This window comes from Myotis yumanensis, unplaced genomic scaffold (assembly GCF_028538775.1).
Source record: "Myotis yumanensis isolate MYYU_CA2020_CCGP unplaced genomic scaffold, mMyoYum1.0.hap1 SCAF_15, whole genome shotgun sequence".
NCBI classification, from domain to species: domain Eukaryota; kingdom Metazoa; phylum Chordata; class Mammalia; order Chiroptera; family Vespertilionidae; genus Myotis; species Myotis yumanensis.
The window spans coordinates 3,495,399-3,516,730 of record NW_027223766.1 but is presented as its reverse complement, the minus strand read 5'-3'; the positions used below and the strand labels follow the sequence as shown (position 1 = coordinate 3,516,730).

The 21,332-nt window shown below is 52.0% G+C and overlaps 2 protein-coding genes across 6 annotated transcripts; one reads left to right on the top strand and one right to left on the bottom strand.

The window, feature by feature from the left end:
- Positions 1–676: 676 nt before the first annotated feature.
- E2F5 (E2F transcription factor 5) lies at positions 677–14,419 on the top strand. 2 transcript variants are annotated; one of them, XM_070392786.1, is made up of 8 exons: positions 677–910; positions 6,398–6,507; positions 7,279–7,440; positions 8,426–8,469; positions 9,368–9,432; positions 10,359–10,626; positions 12,525–12,569; positions 13,715–14,419. In XM_070392786.1, the coding sequence occupies exons 1-8, from the start codon at positions 698–700 to the stop codon at positions 13,822–13,824; spliced, it is 1,017 nt and encodes a 338-aa protein (XP_070248887.1). In that variant the 5' UTR covers positions 677–697; the 3' UTR covers positions 13,825–14,419. The 2 variants fall into 2 exon arrangements, 1 of the variants encoding a protein (XP_070248887.1); XR_011468278.1 differs by lacking the exons at positions 10,359–10,626; positions 12,525–12,569; positions 13,715–14,419 and having other exon boundaries at positions 7,279–7,492; positions 7,961–8,469; positions 9,368–9,422.
- RBIS (ribosomal biogenesis factor) lies at positions 14,408–20,429 on the bottom strand. 4 transcript variants are annotated; one of them, XM_070392788.1, is made up of 4 exons: positions 20,327–20,429; positions 16,726–16,842; positions 14,809–14,925; positions 14,408–14,537 (listed from the first exon to the last, which is right to left on the bottom strand). In XM_070392788.1, the coding sequence occupies exons 2-4, from the start codon at positions 16,837–16,839 to the stop codon at positions 14,466–14,468; spliced, it is 303 nt and encodes a 100-aa protein (XP_070248889.1). In that variant the 5' UTR covers positions 16,840–16,842; positions 20,327–20,429; the 3' UTR covers positions 14,408–14,465. The 4 variants fall into 4 exon arrangements, with proteins under 4 accessions (XP_070248889.1, XP_070248890.1, XP_070248888.1 ...); XM_070392789.1 differs by having other exon boundaries at positions 20,334–20,357; XM_070392787.1 differs by having other exon boundaries at positions 20,259–20,342.
- Between the last annotated feature and the right edge of the window lie 903 nt (positions 20,430–21,332).

The window sequence follows — 21,332 nt, the reverse complement described above, 5'->3', positions numbered from 1 at the left end:
TTATGGTCTAGATAGACTTAACCCCACTCATTAGGTTGAATAAATGTTTTACATGTCAACAGAGTCCCAATAAAGTGGTTTAAAAAGGAAAAAAATTCATTGGTAATGACATTCCAAAGAACAAACTTTGTTAGGTTAAATTTAACAAAAGTGTTAATCTTATACTCTGACAAGTACAAATCATTGTTGAAATAAGCTATTCATACATCGGGAGACAATATTCTTAGATGGTCATTCTCCCAAATTTATTTACTGATCTAGTACAACCCCTATCAAAACCCTAGTTAGCCTGTTTGCAGACCTTTCTAAGATCCCCAAATTGATAAATTCAAAGGAGCTAGAGTAGCTAAATCCATGTTGAAAAAGGAAAAGTTGGGAAATGCACATTTCTGATTGCAAAACACTAGAAATCCCAGTAATTTAAGAATGTGTTACTGACCCAAAAATGGACATGCAGGTCAATGGGATCCAATTGTATGGAAATAACCCACGTGGCCAGGTGAGGCCGCCCTTCTGGGGCCAGGGGAGCTGCGGCCAGGCCGGTGGGCCACGACGCTGGCTCCGCCCCTGTTCTCGGTCCCGCCCCTTCTCCAGCCCCTCTTCCGCCGCCACTCCCACCGCCAGCACGTCGCCTGGCAACAGCGACTGGCGTCACTTCCGGCCATTTAAACTCGGCGTCGGCGGGGCGCACTCGGGGATGGCGGCGGCCGAGCCCGCGAGCTCCGGGCAGTCGGCGCCGCAGGGCCAGGCCCAGGGTCAGTGGGCGCCCCCCGCTTCCCCCGCGCCGCCGTCGCAGCTCGGGGGCCCGGCGGGCGGGAGCAGCCGGCACGAGAAGAGCCTGGGGCTGCTCACCGCCAAGTTTGTGTCGCTGCTGCAGGAGGCGCAGGACGGCGTGCTGGACCTCAAGGCGGTGAGCGCGCGGCGGGGGCGGGGAGGGGACTGGGGCGGGGGAAGGGGCGCAGGATCGGGGCGCGGAGATGGGGGCGGGGGGAGGGGTGCTGGGCGGGGGTTATGGGAGGGGACGGGGCTGCGGGGTGTGGGGAAGGAAGCTGGCCCAACACCCGACACGCCGCGTGGCCCAGCCCGACCCGCTGTCCACAAAGAGCCGCCCCGGCCACCGCGCTGTTGGGACGCGGTGGTTTCCATGGGCCGCCCGGGGCCACCGTGGGCGCTTGTTCCGAACCAGAGCGAGCGCGGTTGACCCTCCCCTCGGGCCCGCCCCGCCGCTAACGGAGTGAGTGTCCGGCCCTGCGTGGGGCGGCGCTTTCGGCGTGTAACTTCGTGGGCACGAGGCACAGACCTCTAAGGTGGGACTGCAGGGTCACCGGCGGGCTCTTCTGTCCCGTTAGGGTCGCCTGGGTCGTGGGGGCGCCTGCCTTGGGCTCCAGCTCAGGTCCTTCCAAGGACCGCGCGAGCGGAGGCCGGTGGTCACGCACCCGAGCTGGCCGCCCAGCCAGGGGTCAGATGCACAGCGCCCAGGGACGCACGGGGACAGCCCAAAGCCGAGTTGAAGTGCGAACCAGGCTGTAAACACGCAAATGATGCAAAGTCTAAGCAGTCCCTGCAGACACCCCAGGCGCTGTCCTGAGCCCAGCTGACACAGCACTGTCCCCGCACCGGGGCCCACACGCACACCTGACTGCATCCTCCGGGCATCCCCTGAGATGGCCGGGGGTGGGGTGTCTTCAAGCCCCGCCTTCCCTGGGTGCCGCCGGGGTCAGGGAGCGGCTGTGACTTGGCTCAGTGGCTGTGCTTTGAACAAATGCGCGGCTGCACGTGTGGTGCCTCCAGTGCTGTCCCGAGTTTCCTCCCGCCCTAACGTGCTTCGTGGCCCCTCCAGCTACTCCTGAAATGGTCATGAACTAAAATTAAAATGCCTTCTTCACGGGTAGTCGTGAGGATGTCACCACACACAGCTTGCAGCTACTGTTCAAAACCTAGAAATTCACCTGTAGCCCTTGACTTGAATAAAAGGAATGTTGCAAGTTTGGGGTTTCCCAGAGAAAACTGAACTCCAAGGGCTGACTTTGAAGGCTTCTCCCTCCACTTGCCTTGGAGATGAGGCAGCTGTGCCCAGTGCCCTCGGGTTCTTGGCTTCCTCCTGTTTCCTGCAATTGCCCATGAAATTACTCTCTGGGAGTCATTGAGCAGGAAGTGGGTTTAATATTTAATCACAATTTCCTAAAAGGTCAGAGGCTTCTGCAATACCATTGTCTTATTATTTTAATGATTTTTTATTCCTAGAGAACAGTTTGAGTATCATTCCTTTTTTACATATATCTGGAAAAAACATACCGTTTATTTACATACATTTTGCATTCATTTACATATATATGATGTGTAAAATCTATATCTAAAAAAATCTACTTGGAAGTCTTTCCAATGATGTTTCTTATTGTGCACCGTAGAAAAATACCATTAACGCATTTTCTGTACCTTTTTGTTTTTTATCATTACGTTTTTGATGTAACTTGAAATTATAATCATTTTTTTCTTATATTCTTACTTTGGGTGGTCCATTTCACCATAAGTTATAGACACTTTTGAGTTATACACTTGATATTTTTTAAGAAGCAGTTCAAGAAACAATTTTTGTGAGTATCGCAAATATAAAAAATTCTATCAGCCTTCACATTCGCATGTCTTGGGTGCCATGAAACACCCAAGACCACCAGGATGCCGTCTCTTTCTAACCTCTGACATGTACTTCTGAAGAACAGGACACAGTGCTGCCTTTTAGCCATGCATTTCTCCATTAAAACATCAAAAATGAAGTTCCATTGAAAACGCTTATGCAGTTTATTAAAAATCAAAAACTAAAAATTGGAACAAATTGAAAGCGTAACATTTCAAAGCTCCCGAGTGTGGGTGGGGAACGGGCCTGCCGTGTCTAGGGAGTCCCGGGGCCAGGGCTGAGCTGGCACTACAGAGGCCGTGCGTGTGCTCAGGGGGCCTCTGTGCGGGGAGGAAGGCAGTTCCTCGGTCTTTCATTCCCGCAGGATCCGGTGTCCCCTGCAGTCCCCTGAGAGCACTTCACCGCCCGAGTCATCCCTGTTTTCTGTGGGACTGTTTCATTTTTAAACCTCATTCTGCAATGTCAGCTGCAGTCCCAAGCCTTAGACATGCGTGCCACTTTTTGTTAACGTTTATTATTTTTTAATAAATATGTAAATGGAGATGAAGATCTTCCTGCTTTTTCAGACCATGTGTTCACTCCGGGGGCAGTGCTGGTGGACTCTGGTACCAGGACTGCGCCTGCAGGGAGTTAGGTAGCATAGACCTTTGACTGCACACCCATTTATTTAAGTCTTTTAGAAACATTTGAAAAGTTTTGCCACAAATGTATGTCACGAATATATAATTAATGCCAATTGGTACCTGAGTATCCATTTGCTTTCAGAATCTGTCCTGTGAAACAGAATGATAACTGCTTCACAGCACAGTTGAGCGTTGACTTAGATTCTGCCTGGGAAAGGTCTGTAACACAGGTCCTGTTACTGGCTTTAAAAGGCTCTCTGTTCATAATCTCTAACCGTGTTTGAAATTAGCTAAAATCCTGACATCGACAGCACATTTCGGGGCATGGTTGAAGGTTTTTAAAATTCTCATTGAAATAGATCATGGGCAGCCGTGCTGAGCCACGTGGGTTCCTCCCACCATACTGCTAGGACCTTCACTGCGTGCGTGTGTGTGTGTGTGTAACGCATTGGTCATAGGTAGTGTCACCTGTGTGTTTGTGCGTTCGGATGCTTGCAGTCCAAACACTGCACACGGGTCCTGACAGCTGTGGTCCCGGCAGAGAGCAGCGACCTGCTCTGAGATGAGAACCTGGGGACAGGTGTTTCCCTAGTTACTGTTTCATGTTCAGAGCCTCATGTGCCCTCAAAATACTCTTGGGCGAATGAGCTGCAACTAATCCTAAGCAAACAGCTACCTGGGACCCGCCCTCCAGCGCTCACACTGTCCCAGCGCAGGTGCCAGGGAAGTGGGCGCGATGCTGGGCAGCGCCAGGTCACCACGCAGGTGCAGTGCTGTCAGGGATCTCACCTGGTTCATTGTCTTGAGCACCTCCCACCAGGGTTCCCTCTTGAATGGTGCCCCACCTGTAGGCACCCCCTGGCTCCCGTTGGTGACATTGTTAGAAGAGGATTCAGTGTTTGGAGGGGAGGTTTCCAGCGTACCTGTTCTCCCCTGAGGGTTCTGTTTGTGTGTTTCCCTGGGCAGTGGAGCCAGGGTGGTGCAATGAGATGCTTCCTTCATGGCCAGGCAGGTCACGTCCCGGTGCAGGGTTTGTCGGTAGCCCCGATGCACGCGGCTGTTTATTCGGCAGCTGCAGGGCGCTGGGATGGGGTGCGCCGCCCTGCCCTGGGCGCCCCTCGGCACCAAGGCCGGTCTCCAGGGTTGGAGAAATGCGGAGGGGTCCAGCTCTGCTGCTCACTCTCCTGCCCCAGGGGGATTTCACACTGCCCCTCTTCTCTCAGCCACGGCCCCCTCCCCCTGCACTGCACCCCCACTGGAGAGGAAATAAAAAGCCATCACAAGGAGATGCCTGCCTTTCTGCCATCTTACCTGCGTCTTTGAAAGAAATGACATTCTAGAGAGGCCTCACAGCTCCCTACAGCACTGCCCAGCGTTCCCTCCTTCGCTGGCACCTCTTCTCCACTAAGGCTCTGGGTCCATCGCTGCCCAGACAGCTGTGACCTGGCCACAGTGGCCCTTCAGAGCCATCTCGAGGGTCAGTGATCCCACCTGGTTACCCTTTCTCCTCTCCACTAGCCTCTCAGGACCTCCCCACCTCCGAGTTAGGGCGGCTGCCCCTTGGTTCCCTGCTCCCCGTTGGGCCCTGGGACACCTTGGAGTGCCCCCCCACTCCAACCTGACTGCCAGGGCTGATGTGGCTGCTGAAGTGCAAGCCTCCTGCAGGTCCTGTCCACGCGTGCTCTGTGCTTGTTGGCTGTGCATACGCTCATGTGTGTAAAGAGAAGGAAATGATGTTGAGTTTTGGAAATCCAGGGCTAAATGTGTAAGTTGTGTAGTGGGAAACTTTAAAAATTGAGCTAAAAGTAAGACCTGATGGCTCTTTGCGTAAGGACCAAGGACAGCTCCTGTGGTCTGTTTCCTGTGACCACCCTGGTGTTCCAGCCATGAGCTGGCGGGTGGGGGGCCGTTGGGGGCGGGGGGAGCGCACGGGAGCCCTGCTCTGAGAACCTGCTGGGAGGACCCAGCCACCTGGGGGCCCTGGGTTCCCTCTCAAGGGCCTTGTCAGAGGAAAGTGCCCACAACTCCAGTTTCTGCAGTTAAATCTGCAGTGGCTGCTGCTCCTCAGAAAAGTAGCCTCACACTCCACAGGGACGCGGCAGGAAGGTAAGCAGAGCGTTGCTGGGCCCAGGCTGGTCCTGTTGGAACTGCCTGGGTCTGCCTGTTTGCCACTTCCCCCAGAAGACCCGAGAGGCGGGCAGGAGTCGCCTGCACGTTTTGGTGGCACAGCACATGGATTCTTAGGCCCAGCATTGCCCTTACAGGTTCCAGACGCCAGTGAGGTGAGCTGTCGGTCACACTTGCTCCGGACAAGGGGGTCCAGCTTGCAAAATTATGGGTTTTGTAGGAGCTGCTTTTATACAGAATCAGGAAGGGAGCGATGCCCCGAGAGGGCTGGTCACGTGTGCTGTGCGGTCTGGGCGGAGTGCTGGCCACGGGGCGCGGACACGGGTCTCGTGGCTGCAGGAATGGAGACTGAGCCGAGTTCCGCAGGCTGTTGCTGAATCCACTTGAAAAAGAGCCGCGGGTCCCCGTTCAGTAGTTTCTACTCGTCCTATTAGGGAACAGATGTCAGAAATGTGAGTGGGAATGGTTGGAATTCCTGAATTCGCCAGAATGCGGGCATTTTTGTTGACCCGTGGCCGCGAGTGAGCCCCGCGCGTGGCGCGTGGCGGGGATTTGCCGTGTGGGTTCTCAGTGTTTCCGAAATGCGCATCGTGTATGTCAGGTTTCGCTGTGTGTCCTTCAGAATTTACCCCAAGTAAGTTGACTGAATTATTTTTGAAATTACCGAGATACAATTTTTCAAAGTTTCAAAAGAGAGTTGAAGCTGCCTTTAGTCAGGACTGTTTACAAACAGGGAGATGAGACAGGACGCGGCAGGGCCGGCAGCTGCCGGGAGGTGTTCTCGCTGTTCTTTTATCCCGCTGGCTCTGTGCCGCCACCTCGCCGTTTTCTTGCCGTTTCAGCATCTGCTGACTTTACATGGAGTCGCATCCGCGGGCCTCCGGGTGGGAGAGCTGCTTGAACCCCCTCATTGTTCCAGGCGCGCTGGCACTGAGCTGGGCCTAGGCCATCGTGCTGTGCACTTAAAATATGAATTGTAATTTATTTCATTGCCCGCCCCCCCTGTAAACAGGCTGCAGATACTCTGGCTGTGAGGCAGAAAAGAAGAATTTATGATATCACCAACGTCTTGGAAGGGATCGACCTGATTGAGAAAAAGTCCAAAAACAGCATCCAGTGGAAGTAAGTCGCGAGGCCAGGCTCCGCTCAGAGACTGCTCCTCCCAGCGCTGCAGAGCCCGGCCCACGCCGCCTGGCCCTGCCCGGGGCTTCTGCGCACGTTCCCGTCTGCGACTGCGGTTTAATTTACACTCTTAGAAACTCCTGTCATACATCCCCCCAAGGCCCCGCACGGCACCCCGCACACTGCTGGGTCATTAATCCCTCTCCGCCCAAGTGTTTGTCAGCTGATAAATTAATACAAATGCCTTGAGGAGCAGGAACTACATCTTACCTGTGGGAACATGTGCCTTACAAATAACAGTTGATCGAAGTGCACGTTGTCTCTTAACCGTGATCTGATTGTATGTTTGTGACAAATGCATTCTGTTTTGCATATTTGTCCCTTTGACCTTCATTTTTTATTTTTTTATTTTGGTCAGAATCCCACCAAAATACGTAATCTGTTACCTGTATCTCAGTCTACATCTGAGATGTCCAAGTTGACTGTTTGGCTGTGACATCTTTTTGGTGTATCTGTCACCAGCCTGACGTTCCAGGTGACAGGCACCATGCTAAAACATGCTGGGAAATTTTGAAATTTCACTGTTCTTGCCAAGAAATATGCTAAGCAATCATGTTCTGAGGCATCGTAATTAAATTTTTTAATCCTTTGATTTTATAAGAGTGTAAAGATTTTGTCTTCAACACATTGCTCCGTCATTGTTAGTGCTGTAACACTCAGGTGCTGTGGTTGACCTGGTTCTGACGTGGCGTGTTCATGCTCCGTGTGCAGAGGTGTGGGCGCTGGCTGCAACACCAAGGAAGTCCTGGAGAGACTGCGAGACCTCCGAGCCGAGGTCGAGGACCTGGACCTGAAGGAAAGGGAACTGGATCAGCAGAAGTCGTGGCTACAGCAGAGCATCAGAAATGTGATGGATGACGCCATCAACAGCAGATATCCTTTCCATGGTTGCACGTCACATCCAGCTGGGGAGGAGGAGTTACAGGTGCATGTCCAGCTGGGGAGGAGGAGTTACAGGTGCACGTCCAGCTGGGGAGGAGGAGTTACAGGTGCACGTCCAGCTGGGGAGGGTGAGTTACAGGTGCACGTCCAGCTGGGGAGGAGGGTGAACATTCAGCAGCTCTCAGAGCTTTGAGAAGTCAATGTGGGTGGACAACCCGGGATACTCCGCCTGATACTAACTCAGCGGTGGAGCCTCCCAGAGGATGGGTCCAAGGCTGGCCCATCTGCCAGGTTAGAAGGAAGAGGGGTGTACCCCGAGTTTCCACGTCACTGTCCCCTTGATGTCTGCGGTGCCTGGATATGCGAGTGCCCCTTTGCTCTCTGGGACATTCCCCTGTATCAGCCTCGTGCCGTGTGAACTTGGACCTACCTGAGGTCAGGGAGGCTCCGTGTCATCTTGTCCTGGGTGCACAAGTCCATGAGCTCTCATGTCACTTTCTCTGTTGGTCAGAGCTTCAGTGTGAGAACTGGTGGTTTCCAGCTGTGCCCTGAGGAGCCCCAAGATTCCAAACCCATAGAACTGGCTGACCTTGGACTTTGCTGCACGGCTTTCCAAGGTTCCGGCTACTCCCAGGACCCAAACTGCGGCCCAGGAAGGTTGTGGGTGTGGAGACCTCTGGTTGTGGCATTGGCTTCGCCGCCAGGCCCCCAGTGCCCGGCTCCTGAGGAAGAGGTTCCGTCTGTCCCGAGGGCCCGCCGGCCACAGAACCCAGAGCACAGCCGGGCCAGCCGGGCCGTCCGGGCACCCTTGCTGGCTCACCTCTTCTCTTGCAGGCTGAAGACTTCGGCTCTTCTCCCCTGACTGTGTGCGGCAGCCCCGCAGGCATTCGGTCGTGGTGTTTGTTTAGGCCTCTGGTTTATTCATGGAAATGCCTAGAGCTTGATGCAAATGTGTTCCTTAACTCCTGCGACGCACGTTTTCCTACGTGACTCACGAGGACATCTGCAACTGCTTCCACGGTGAGTCAGTGCCGCCTCGATCGACCGCTGCTGCGGAGACTCGGAATCCGGGGTTCACCGGGCCAGGGTCGGCGTGGGCTCCTCGTCTCGCTCTGCAGTGCGCTGTGCTCACAGCCGCTCGTGTTTCTGCCCGCTCACGTCGCTGTCTGCGTTGCAGGCAGTAAACGGGGAGGGAGGGGCAGCTCAGTCAGATTGGGGCTAAATGACAGTCACAGTCAGGGACCAACTTGAACTCGGTTCATCGCTCTGTCTGTGGAACTGCAGCGAGTGTGCTGGGCACAGACAGAGCCAGAGGAGGCAGGAGGTGCTGATGACGAGGAAAGCTGCCTCCCCCAGCCCACCCGCCTCGTGTGACTCTGGAAATGACCACGTAGTGGGGCTGTGCACACACGTCTCAGTATCCTGCCTGCCAGTAGGACAGCCTGTCACTGACTGCAGGCGGGTGTGGCTGTCGCTGGACTCGGGTGGGCCACCACCTGGAGGCTGCCTTCCACAGAGAGGGTAGGATGGGGCTTCACAAGTGAGGTCACTCACGCTCCCGAGTTCAGTGTGTTGCACGTCTCTGGTGTCCCGATCATCACATCTTAGCTACTTCAAGTAAACAGTGTGATTTAGTTGACGTTAAAAGCTGTCAGCGTCTCAGATTTAACAAGTCACTGGAGCTGAGCTTGTTCATGAGAGCGATAGATCAAGGCTGTGTGTTGCCCTGATCTGAGGTCTCATACGTCTGACCTCCGTTCTCCTCAGCACAGCCCTGTGGGGTTACAGCCCCTGCTCTACAGAAGGAAGACCCCAAAGTCACGCCGGAGCCTGGGATTCGAACCCAAGCCTCTGTCTCCAGGGCCCATCCACTTGCCACTCTATTTCCTAAAATTGAAACATCTGTGTTTTCTGACAGGTGACACACTGTTGGCCATCCAGGCACCTGCTGGCACGCAGCTGGAGGTCCCACTCCCAGAGATGGTAGGTGGGGCTGGTCAGAGCGGACCCGCTGGCTCAGGAGGGAGGCCTTATGTGTCTCCTCCACACACGAGCTCACTGTGTGAACTCTCAGGCATCAGGGACAGGGTCTTGATACTGAACCTGGGTGTCTTCAGTACTTTGGTAAAATTGTAGACATGACTAAATGAATTATGTAACATTTTATTTTTTTTAATTTGATTTCACGAGTCATGATATAGTCAGTAATCTCAAAGCATCAGTTTGGTTATATCTGCAACCCATGTACCAGTCCTGTCTGAGGAAGAAGTTCAATTGAAATATAAACAATAATACGTGGTTTTAAATTGGGTCATTTTAACACGTCTGGCTTATTGAGTCATATATGTACTAACTCTTTGCTGCGTCCAAGTTTCATGAATTTAGTTTGGGATTCGGAGTTCCTAAAACAAACTCGAAAGCTGTAGCAACCATGGAAGGGGTAGACAAAGGTGACCGCCGTCACCACAGCCGCCCCCGCCACCCGGAGGCTTGGATGTGGGCGTTCACGTGATGGACTCTGCAGCCTCAGGACCCGGGTCACTTGGAAATGCAGGGACGTTGCACCCGCCTCTGTAGGAAAAGTCCGTGGTTGTGTGCTTGCTGCCGGAGATAGACAGCAGCTGAGGGGCCATGTGCTGGGCCCACACCGGGAGGGGGTCCCCACGGAGGATGTGAGCAGCCATGACGGTAAAAGGGAGTCTGCCAGAAGTCTGCAACTCAGAGTTTGTGAAGCTCGGTTTTTTTGAGAAAAACTTACTTTAAGGGGCAGGGGCTTAGAGCCTCCATTCCCTGTCCTGCTCTCGGTCTCCACGCAGTGTCCTGACCGACTGCCTCTCTCTTGTGTGGATTTAGTTACTCCCTAGTAGCTTGATCTGATTTTCAATTTGTTTACACTTCACAACTTTAAGGGTCAGAATGGACAGAAGAAGTACCAGATCAACCTCAAGAGTCACTCGGGCCCCATCCACGTGCTGCTGATAAATAAAGAGTCCAGTTCGTCTCAACCTGTGGTTTTCCCTGTTCCCCCACCGGACGACCTCACTCAGCCCCCCTCTCAGCCTTCGACTCCCCAGACTCCGCACAAGCCCAGCCCCGCCCCGCCGAGCCCTCCGGGGCCGCCCGCCTCTGAGAGGAGCCCCGGCCTCCAGCACATCCCGGCCACAGACTCGGCTTCAGGTGGGCCCAGAGCCTCCGTCTTAGGAAGGGGAGCTTTTCTGAATTTGTCTGTGGCCTAGTGAGTGTCACCTGATGCAGGAGGGAAATAGGAAGCTTAGTGTAATCAGCAAGAGTGACGCAGTGTCTGTGTCCAGCGCCAGGACAGGTTTATGAGAAACATCCTGTCTTTTCATATTTACTAGAGGCCTGGTGCACAAAATTCATGCACTTGGGGCGGAGGGGCGGGGGGGAAGGGGTCCCTCAGCCTGGCCTGCGCCCTCTCACAGTCCGGGAGTCCTCGGGGGATGTCTAACTGATGGCTTAGGCCCGCTCCCCAGGTGGAGCGGGCCTAAGCCATCAGTTGGACATCCTTAGCCCTGCCACAGAGGCAGGAGAGGTTCCGCCACCACTGCTGCGCTCACCAGCCGTGAGCCCAGCTGGCTGAGCAGTGCTCTCCATGTGGGAGTGCACTGACCACCAGGGGGCAGCTCCTGCATTGAGTGTCTGCCCCCTGGTGGTCAGTGCGCGTCATAGCGACTGGTCGTTCCACTGTTCGGTCGATCTGCATTTTAGCCTTTTATTATATAGGATTATTATTAGTTTGGTATAATTATAATTGTATTCTCATATAAGTATTTTAATTATGTTATTATGGATTTGTTTATTAAGATATATTTACACACACAATCTGATTGTTTGTCCAGAAACACAGTGGTGGGTGCAGTGTGGCTGAGACTGTATGGAGCTCTGCACGCTCAGCAGTGTTTAATGGGCCTGAAGTGCAGTTTTCTGTAGGATTCCATTGTGCCTCGGCTGCCATGTGCACATCTGCTCTTATCCGAGGTTTGCTGTGTAGAGTGATCTCCCGGCAGCTAGACAGGTAGCTGCCATCCCTGGCTGCCTTTGCGCAGTCGGGCTGTGGAGCGCAGAGACCCCCTTGTCCTCGGTCCTCACTGCAGTGCCTGTGTCTGGAATGGGAAGTGGCACAGGGGTGACGGTCACGTCTGTCTAACATTGCTGCAGGTCACTCAAGCTGGTCTCATTTGTACCTTCGGGACGTGTCCCAGGACAGGGCGGGAGTCAGCTGCCCAGGTTGCTCTCGGTGGTGCCTGGTGAGGCTGTAAAGAAAGGTCTGAGCACACACAGAGTCTCAGAGTCGTGTCCTGTCCCCTCCATCCTGTGCTCTCCGTATTTCTACCATTAGGCGTGGGAATGCCTGTCCCCCGAGTATAACCTAATGGGGGATAAAGCAGGCCAGCTTCGTAATGTTCACCTCAGACCCAGTCCACCGGCTTCACAAAGCATTCAAAAAAGTGTGAGCAGTTAGTTTCTGTGTATGATTTGTATCAGGAAATAGTAAGAAAGGCAATTTAAGGCCGGGCTGAAGTGGGCCATGACAGACTGAGTGAGGACTAGCGGTATCCAGTGAAGTTCTGTGGCTGGGAAGTGGCTGTCGGGTACCACACAGGCGCTGAGTGCCGGGACGTGACCCGGAGAAGACGCCTGGGGAACAGAGGGCAGGGCCGTTGTGCAGCTGTGAGAACATTGAGGCCACAGGAGGGTGATGGCAGTGGGTGCATGAGAGAAAGAACAAGCAAGTATTGTTTAGGCAAAATAAGTCCCGTCTGTCGTGTGGGATCTGGAGATGAGGCTGGCGGAGGAACGGAAAGTGATGGTGCTTCACTGGCGAAAGCCCAGGAGTCCGTTGTGGGGGAAGCGGCTTTGGGGCTCCTTGAGTTTGGAAGTTTACCAGTGAAACTTGTAGGTGCGAATGGAAACATCGTTCCCGGCTAGTACTTCACTTGTACTGAGTGGGGGCTGATGCGGACTCCCCGTGTTTAGCGTGCTGTGCCCAAGGAGAGCCAGCTGCCCCCGCTGCAGAGATGTCACAAGGCGCGATCACTTTTCTCTTCCCGCAGGATCTGTTACTGGAGATCTCATTGATGAGCTGATGTCTTCTGATGGTAAGCCATTTAAAACTGTACAGTGGGGCCTTGACTTACGAGTGTCCCGACTTACGAGTTTTTCGAGATACGAGCCGTCTCTCGGCTGATTTTTTACTTTGAGTTGCGAACTAAAATTCGGGTTACGAGCCAGCTTTAGATACCCCACTGCTAGTTGGCGCAGCGAACATCACAGTGAACTGAACGCCACAACATCAGCCCACCATCACGTCTCACTCGTTCACAATTGTTTTGACATACGAGTAATTTGAGTTACGAGCTCCGTCACAGAATGAATTAAACTTGTAAGTCAAGGCCCCACTGTACTGCCTCCCTCAGGGGCAGACTTGCTTCCCTGGAAGTTACAGGTGGCATAGGATTGATTGATTAGGTACTTAGTGCCTTATGGCGAGTTGTGAAAATTCTCCAATAACACTGGTGAGAAGATCCTGGGCATCCGGCCCCGTGGGTCTGTACCTGCTTCTCAAGGGGACACTTGCCTGCACTGAGTAGACTTGCTAGGTGCTGGCACACGAGTCCCTTACTCCACAAGAATCTGGCCAAGGCCAGGAAAGCTGTCGGTCACCCATACACTAACCTGAAGCCACCACACTGCTCCTGACCTGGCCATGTCATCATCTAAACTGGAGTCTGTCAGACTGAACAACCCAATATTGTGATCACTTCAGTGGTAACTGTCAGCCTCACCTTCCCTTAAATTCTGGGCCTCAAGTCTCGGCTCCTGGCTGTGCAGCCAAGACCTGGGAAGGCAGAGCTGCACTCAGCAACGGAACCATAACCACCTTAGATTCCTTCAACATTTCAGAAAAAAGACAACAGTAACACATTTATTAGCCTAAGACTAGTTCTGTTCTATTTTCAAAGTAGAGAAAATACTTTGTTTTTAAATACCCATGTTTTTAAATGATGTATTTTAGTGACAAGTTCAGCCAATAGTTACTTAAACCTATTTCTCAAGCTTATACCTATAGTCAATGCACAAATTATCTTTAAACGAGAATCTTTCAAATACACAGTAAACACAAGTCATTAACTTGATCACTGCTTTTCCACTTTTTCTTGTAGAACATAGAAACGGTAGTTTAACGGATGGGCCTTTGAGTGTGTGGAGCCGCACTAACCTTGAGCCTGTGCTTTGCTTGCAGTGTTTCCTCTCCTGCGGCTCTCCCCCACCCCCGCGGACGACTACAACTTTAACTTAGATGACAGTGAAGGAGTGTGTGACCTGTTTGATGTCCAGATACTAAATTATTAGACTCCTTGGACACCTGGGACAGTATCTACCTCTAACTGAAACCTTGTAGACTTGCGAATAACCTGAGTATTTATAATGAACGTAACACCTGTTTAGGTTGCTGATTCTGACGTCGTCTTCCCTAATACTTGCTCTCTGACTTCACAAAACGTCAACTGTGAAAACAAAGGGCTCCGAAGCCCCTACAGTGACTGCATTCTGGAACTTCAGCTTCCCTTCCAATTCTAACTCCTGTTTTTACTCTTGTGAAAGGAAAGTTAAAAGTAGGTTGAGGTCATCAAAAACCAAAACGGCCAAGGGCTCATCACTTATTTGTGTTCCGCTTTTACTGCCACGAAACTGTCTGTATTTCTGCGCTCCAATCCTGACAGACAGTCACTGCCACGTATGGAGTGAAGGTGTCCGAGAGGCTACGGTCACTTCCCGTGAAGTCTGTGAAGTGCCTTTGTTCTAGCACTTTAAGTTCACCACGTTTGCTGACTCCTGACATTCCACTTTCCTGGATTATAGGAGAGGGCTGTTTATGTAGTGGTTTTTAAATTGTGCCAATGCCTGTACATTAATAAGATTTTTAAAAATAAAGTTGTATAAAGCATTTAATTTATTGGTCTTTGGGGGAATCTGATGCATCACCAGGTGCATTACAACTGGGCCATTAATCTCGTAGCTTCGTCAACATTCACTGGTCTGTCTTCCTGACTCGGCTGAAGAGCCTGGAGGGAGGAAAGTATTTAGAGTGTAAACATTTAGGTAACAGTAGTGCAAAAAATTACATGTCATCTATTACCAATTTAATTTCTACTCATACCTTTGGAAACATGATAAATTCTCATGTTCATAATGTTTATGAATATGCTATACATACAGCACAGCCACGTACACTAGAGAGCCGAATACTAAAGATCACATTCGACTTACAGGCTGTGGAAATGTGGGGGTTAATTTATTAGCCTCCAGTTTATTAAAAGGAAATGCTCTACGCACCAGCTGTTTCTGCAGAGGTTCGAGGGAAAGGCCTTGAGAGAAGTGAGCAAGCTCCTTCTGTATGTTCACAAAAGCTTCATTCATTCTTTTAATTTTTTCAACGTTCTTAATGATTATCTTTTTTAAAAAGAAAAAGAACATTAATCCATGAGCTTATAACCCTTAAGGATAAAATACACTCAACCTTAATTTAACCGCGTTAAACCTAAATTCTTAACAAGACAATTGTACCAGTTTCTGGGCAAGCTTCACACTAAAACTCTCAGTCTTATTGGGGAATACTGGACAAAGGACAAAGGTGCTGTTTCTTAAGAAGGACAAGTATGTGGAACACCCCCCATCTTCACTTCACCTGGGTAAGCAGGCCGGAGTGTGAACCAGACGGCCCCGCTATTATCTCTGGCCGATGAGGCGGAAGCCCGCATCCCATGCTCCTGTCCTGCTAACAGTGCCTCAGCCTCCCTCACCTTCTTGCCCTGATGGAGGTCCTGGGCAGTCAGGACAGCCACCTGGCAGCCCCCATCTTGAATCTGAAAGTGGGGTGGGGGTTCTATTCTTCCTGTAAACCTTACGCCCTGGGACACCCTGGCCCCACCCTCCCCACTGTCACCTGCCAACACCAGGACTACTTGCTCCTTCATGAAAGATGTCCAACCTCAGCTCACTAAGCTCCAGGCCTGGCGTCACTGCCTGTGGCTTCAACAACAATCTAATGCTGTGGCCTGTCATCTCCAGGTCCTCATCTCCTGTCCACGTACAGTTCAGTCAGGACTCGTACATCTCACTGCAGCCTCCGCGTCCATTATTTCACATTCCTGCACTCCCTCAGCCAGCACAGACCAGACCATTATCTCCTCAACCACTGAACTTTCCTCTCCATGTCTCTCCCGTGTCATACTTGCCTGCAAGCCAGTTACACTCACTGATCAGACTGCTGAGCCTAAAACCAAAACCCTAGAAAATCGTAACCGGGTGAGTGGCTTCATTTTAAATCCATGGCCACAAACTTCTGACCATTTGCAGGGTGCCTGGCCACCCACTGCCTCCTCTGGTAAGTCAGGCCATTTTCTGAGAAACCTACACGACCAGGCTGCCAACCCACACACGTCCCTCTCAGACACTTTCTCCAGCACAGGAGGCTCCAGCGCTTCCACCTGAGGAAGTCACATCTGGGCCTCGGCAGCTCTCTGCCTGGGAGAGGCTGCTCCCGGCGCCTCCCCGCTCTGCGCATCACTAGCTCCTGCTCACTCAGGTCTTGGCCCCTGTCAACTGAAGACGATTCCCTGTGAAACTGTCGCTCCAAACCCATCATATCACCTGCTTATTTCTTTTACAGCATTTCCAAAGTCAAAATTGATCAAAAAGCTGACCTCAACTAGTTCATGAAAACTGAAAAATAAAGTTATATTTCTGTGCACTATCATGATATTTACTAAGTCCCAGAGAGCTGATGCCACATATTACTTCAACTTGAAAACATTTTCTGAGGACTCTGCTATATATATCTTGATGAGTAAATTTCCTATTTCCCAAATACTTTGAAGTAAAAACAAAAAAGATAAACGCCTTTTCAAATTTTGCATTTTAAGAAACACAGTACTGTACTTTCACTTGACAGGTTCTTGAATATGCCTGAGGTCAGAGAAGGGCTGGTTCTGACACGGGGCTTTCTGAGATCCGATAAAGCTATCAAACTGTTACTTGGAGTCTCAAAGGTTCGCAGTTAATTTTGTTCGTTTTGTACATTTGGATTCAAGAAAGGGATGTTATTCTCCATTTTTTAAAATAAATGTTTAAAATCTGTATGCCCTTGTAGGAAGGCTAAGAACCTGTTTTAAATAAAAGCATTCGGTTTCTCGCTAGCTTTACCTTCATGCTTTGTTTGTAAACCAGGAAGCTGGGGTGCTTAATACTCACCTTCTTAAGATTCGTAGTAACCGGTTTTGCTTTACTTTTCCCCTTAAAGTGTTTTTGGCTGGCTACGTGAAACACATTCCTGGGCTTCTGCCCTTTCCATTTGTTCTTGGCCATTGTCTAGAAAAGAAAGAAAAGGAGCTCAATTAAGCTGCCCACATTTATGACTGTAAATCAATTTAAGTTTTTAGAGTGCAGGTACCAATTAAATCTAAGAAATTCCACCTTAATGCTGGTTATTTTTTAAGTTGCTGCATGTATTAAATTACTTCCATGTCTTCTGCCGCCTTTAGATTTTCTGCTGTTGGGAGTCCAGAGTAGGTATCTAATTCTTTTCTGCATTTACAGCGCCTGGCCCATAGAAGGCGCCACATTCACTTCTGCTGGTTGAATCAACATTAATATCAACACAGTTGCTTTTTCAGCTTCCTGCAGCAGCCCACCATGTAACCATCACCACCCATCCTGCTGGTTCACATGCTACTGTACCACTCTGGTGCCCATCATATCCTAGGACTGACTCCTTCCTTCTTTTCATTCCTACTTACTAGCCCCATGTCCTCTCCTGTGTGCCCCTCCTCGAAATCAGAACTTAATCCTGTACTTCCTACCCCCTCCTCCCTTAAATTACTTTCACGCCTGTTAGGTCACCTCTATAGATGACTCTTGCCTTGAAACTTCAGGTATTCTTTGTTCTATAGCTGAACACAAACTAAGCCTGTAAGTTCTACCTTAGACACATCTCTCCAATCTCGTTAACAATGCATGTGAGGAACAGTTTTTAAAATGTTAATAGTTAAGACTTACTGAGATTTGACTATGTGAACAAGTACTATGCCTTCGTTTCATGTACTTTAACTTCCTCCTCACAACGCTGTGGAAGGCCTATTTAGCCCCATTTTAAAGATTTAAAAAAACCTAATGCAAGGGGAAGTGAATGCGCCCACAGTCACAGCGGTAGTAATCAGGGAATGCCACGCAGAGCTAGTGTGGGACATGGCCGCTCCTGTCCAGGGTGGGCAAAAGTAGGCTTACAGTTGTGAATACATGGAAGTTTGTTTTTGTATTATTATTTATTAACTAGAGGCCCAGTGCACAAAATCGTGCATCAGTGGGGTTCCCTCGGCCTGGCCTGTGGGATCAGGCCAAAACCAGCTCTCTGACATCCCTGAGGGGTCCTGGATTGTGAGAGGGTGCAGGCCAGGTTGAGGGACCCCACTGGTGCACCATGGGGCCAGGGAGGGACGCAGGAGGTTGGCCAGCCAGGGAAGGACCACAGGAGAGCTCCAAGGCATGCACAGCCCGTCTCGCTCAGTCCCGATCACCTGGACCCCAGCAGCCAGCTAACCTACCAGTTGGAGTGTCTGCCCCCTGGTGGTCAGTGCACATCATAGCGACTGGTCAACCAACCAGTAGACTGTCTACCCCAGCCGTGGGCAAACTACGGCCCGAGGGCCGGATCCGGCCTGTTTGAAATGAATAAAACTAAAAAAAAAAAAGATCGTACCCTTTTATGTAATGATGTTTACTTTGAATTTATATTAGTTCACACAAACACTCCATCCATGCTTTTGTTCCGGCCCTCCGGTCCAGTTTAAGAACCCATTGTGGCCCTTGAGTCAAAAAGTTTGCCCACCTCTGGTCTACCCCCTGGTGGCTAGTACACATCATAGAGTGGCCTTAGCATATCATTAGCATATTATGCTTTGATTGGTTGAACAGCCGACTGGACACCTAGCATATTAGGCTTTTATTATATAGGACTAGAGGCCCACTGCATGAAAATTCATGTAAGAGTAGGCCTTCTTTCCTCTGGCTGACGGCACCGGCTTCCCTCTGGCACCTGGGACCTGGGCGACTTTCCTCCAACCCTGGCTTCATCAGGAAGGATGTCCGGAATGATATCCGGAAGACATCCAGTCTAATTAGCATATTACCCTTTTATTATTATAGGTTATTGTATTACTTTCCATACAGACAACTGTAAACCTACTTTTGCCTGACCCTGCATAAATAAAAGTGCAATACAAAAATATGATGTAATATTTACTGGGTTACTACTACAGTCCCTATATTTGGTTAGATCATGGACTTGGGCAAACAATACCCATGGACCAAATCAGGTCAGACACCTGTCTTTGTAAATAAAGTTTTATTAGAACAGAGCTATGTCCATTCAATTACGTATTGTCTCATGGGTGGGTGCTTTCCTGCTATGACTGTGGTCCACAAAGCCTAAAGTATTTACTATCTGGCCCTTTACAGAAAGACTGTCCACCTCCACACGAGCCACGTGCACCCCAGTCTACCCTGAATAGTCCATGGAACGAAGCTGCTAATGCAAAAAACCTGAAGGCACAAGGAGCAACGTGCTCTGTGGCAGCTGCTGGACCCGGGGCCCAGACACATCTGTCACTCCTCTCCCTCTCCAGGCACCTGCGCTGCTCACACTTCTCTGAAGACACCGGCACATCCTGCCTCCTTCCCTTTGCTCACATTGCATCTCTCGTCTGAAGTTTACATCCTCCAAGTCGGCCTCAGGCAACTACATAACAGCCACCCTTTCACCCAATAGTAGTTAATACTTAAAAATAATGAACACTGTGGACGAAAGGGGCCTCACGCTGACCTGACAGCTCAGGGGAGGCCTGCATGGCGGTCTTGCAAACTCAGACCTACAGTCACCACAGGATGGTCTGAAATTAAACTTTAAAAGCAGTGATGGTGGGCAGTTACGTCCTAGGCCAGTATCTTCACTGGCAAGGTCAACCTTTACCTTAACTGAGCCTGTCTGTCTTTTTGCATCTAAGATAACACACCCTTGTAATGTCTGGGTAACTTGTAACCTCCCTTTTTCCGGACCCCTTGGGCCACAACCTAATATGCTGGGCGCCAGGACAGCGACCACAGATTCCTTCATTATCGTGTTAATTGATCCTGCGCCCACCTAAGCATGTGTCCATCATTTTACTTCTTATCCAATCCCAGGGCCCCCCCTTTGCTTTCTCCCGCCCCTCTAGTCCATCACCAGTGGATTTCATGTAACCCACCCACCTACGTCCCTCCTTCCATTGCAAAGTATAAATAGAGGAGCACCCGCCATTCTCTGGGGCATTATCTCAGTCCATTGCTTCCCGGCAATTGTCGACAGTTTGGCTCAAATAAGCTCACAAAATTTCTTTACAGGTCTGAATGTTTTTTCACGTTAACAACACGATAGCAGTTCAACGACCTAAACTCCTTCCAACAGCAGCCACGCCCCAGCCACTCCAGCACTCACTCCTCACCTCCGCCTCTGAGCCGGGGCGGCGCGGAGGGACAGGCCCTGAAGCACACGGGCTGGCGCGGCAGGCTCCGGGGAGGGTATATCCTAGCGGCTACCGCCCACAGCGCGGGGAAACCAGGGCGCCAGACGAGGCCAGAAAGGCCCCGGCGCAGGGCTCAGGCCCGGCGGCCGGAGACGCGCGGCGGACCCGGACCGGCCACAGGGGCGCGAGGCCCGCCCACCCTGCCCCAGCCCCAGAGCTCCCACCGACCTCTCACCAGGCCGACCTCACACCCTCGTGCGGCCGCTCGCCGCCCCAGCCCCAGAGCTCCCACCGACCTCTCACCAGGCCGACCTCACAACCTCGCGCGGCTGCTCGCTGCTCCAGCTCCGGGGACGCCACGGGCACGCGCAGGACCCAGGAAGTTCCGGGGGAGGCAGCCAATTAAACTTCTTCTCCCAGGTCGTGGTTCCGCCCACCGAGCAGAGCCCCGCCTACAAAGCGAAGGCCTATTCGTGACTCGGCCAAGACACAGAGGAAAGCCCCGCCCATGGAACGTAGCCCCGCCCACAGAACGTAGCCCCCACTCACCGAGGTTGGTAGCGCCCCACACAAAGCCCCGCCCACCGCACGTCCTGGACGTGGTTCCGCCCTGGAGCAGGTTCCCGCCCCTGACGTAGTCCCGCCCACAGGGTTCTTGTTTGTGGGCACTGTATCTGAGCGCAGCGACGCCCCGCCCTCCGCTGGAAGTCCCGCCCTCTACAGGAAGTCCGGTCCCCAGCGTCTAAACACCATTGGTCACCGAGCCGAGAGGACGTCATCCGAGCGGTCGCCCTGGGCCTCTGCCTTCGGCCCCAGGAGGGGGCGCTCGCACCCTGACTGGCGTCCACGCGCGAGGAGCCCAAGTCCTTTCCGCAGGGTGTTTCCTTGCTTCACAGCCGCGTGTGGCCGAGGCGGGGCGCAGGGCCACGGCAAGATGTTGCCAGGAGAGTATCGGCAGCCTCAGCGGCGCAGCGGGCGCACCCCTGCCTTCCGGCGCCCGCGTGCACCCCAGTCCAGGTCTCGAGGCTCACCGTCCAGGAAAGTACCCCTAGCTTCCGAGAGCGTCCCTCGCGAGAGCAAGTGGCCACGTGTTTCGCTGCTTCCCTCGCGGACGCCCGGGTGCCGGCGTTTCCACCCGCTCTGCTTGCAAACGGCGAGGCCTGGCCGCGCGGAGTGACGGCGGCCGCCCCACGTGGGTCGCGGGCTTCAGCTATTCACGCTGGGCAGCCTCAGGAATGGGAGGCAAAGAGATCGAAACCCCACATGGCGCCAGGTCCATAAGTCAACACTCCGCACAGATAA

Excerpts from the sequence above, each read along its gene's own strand:
- E2F5 (XM_070392786.1), top strand. The coding sequence starts at position 698 with ATGGCGGCGGCCGAGCCCGCGAGCTCCGGGCAGTCGGCGCCGCAGGGC. Across the intron at positions 9,433-10,358 it reads AGGTCCCACTCCCAGAGATG|GGTCAGAATGGACAGAAGAA; the intron begins GTAGGTGGGGCT and ends CACAACTTTAAG. Across the intron at positions 12,570-13,714 it reads TGAGCTGATGTCTTCTGATG|TGTTTCCTCTCCTGCGGCTC; the intron begins GTAAGCCATTTA and ends CTTTGCTTGCAG.
- RBIS (XM_070392788.1), bottom strand. The coding sequence starts at position 16,839 with ATGGCCAAGAACAAATGGAAAGGGCAGAAGCCCAGGAATGTGTTTCAC. Across the intron at positions 14,926-16,725 it reads TTACTACGAATCTTAAGAAG|ATAATCATTAAGAACGTTGA; the intron begins GTGAGTATTAAG and ends TTTTTAAAAAAG. Across the intron at positions 14,538-14,808 it reads AACCTCTGCAGAAACAGCTG|GCTCTTCAGCCGAGTCAGGA; the intron begins GTGCGTAGAGCA and ends TCCTCCCTCCAG.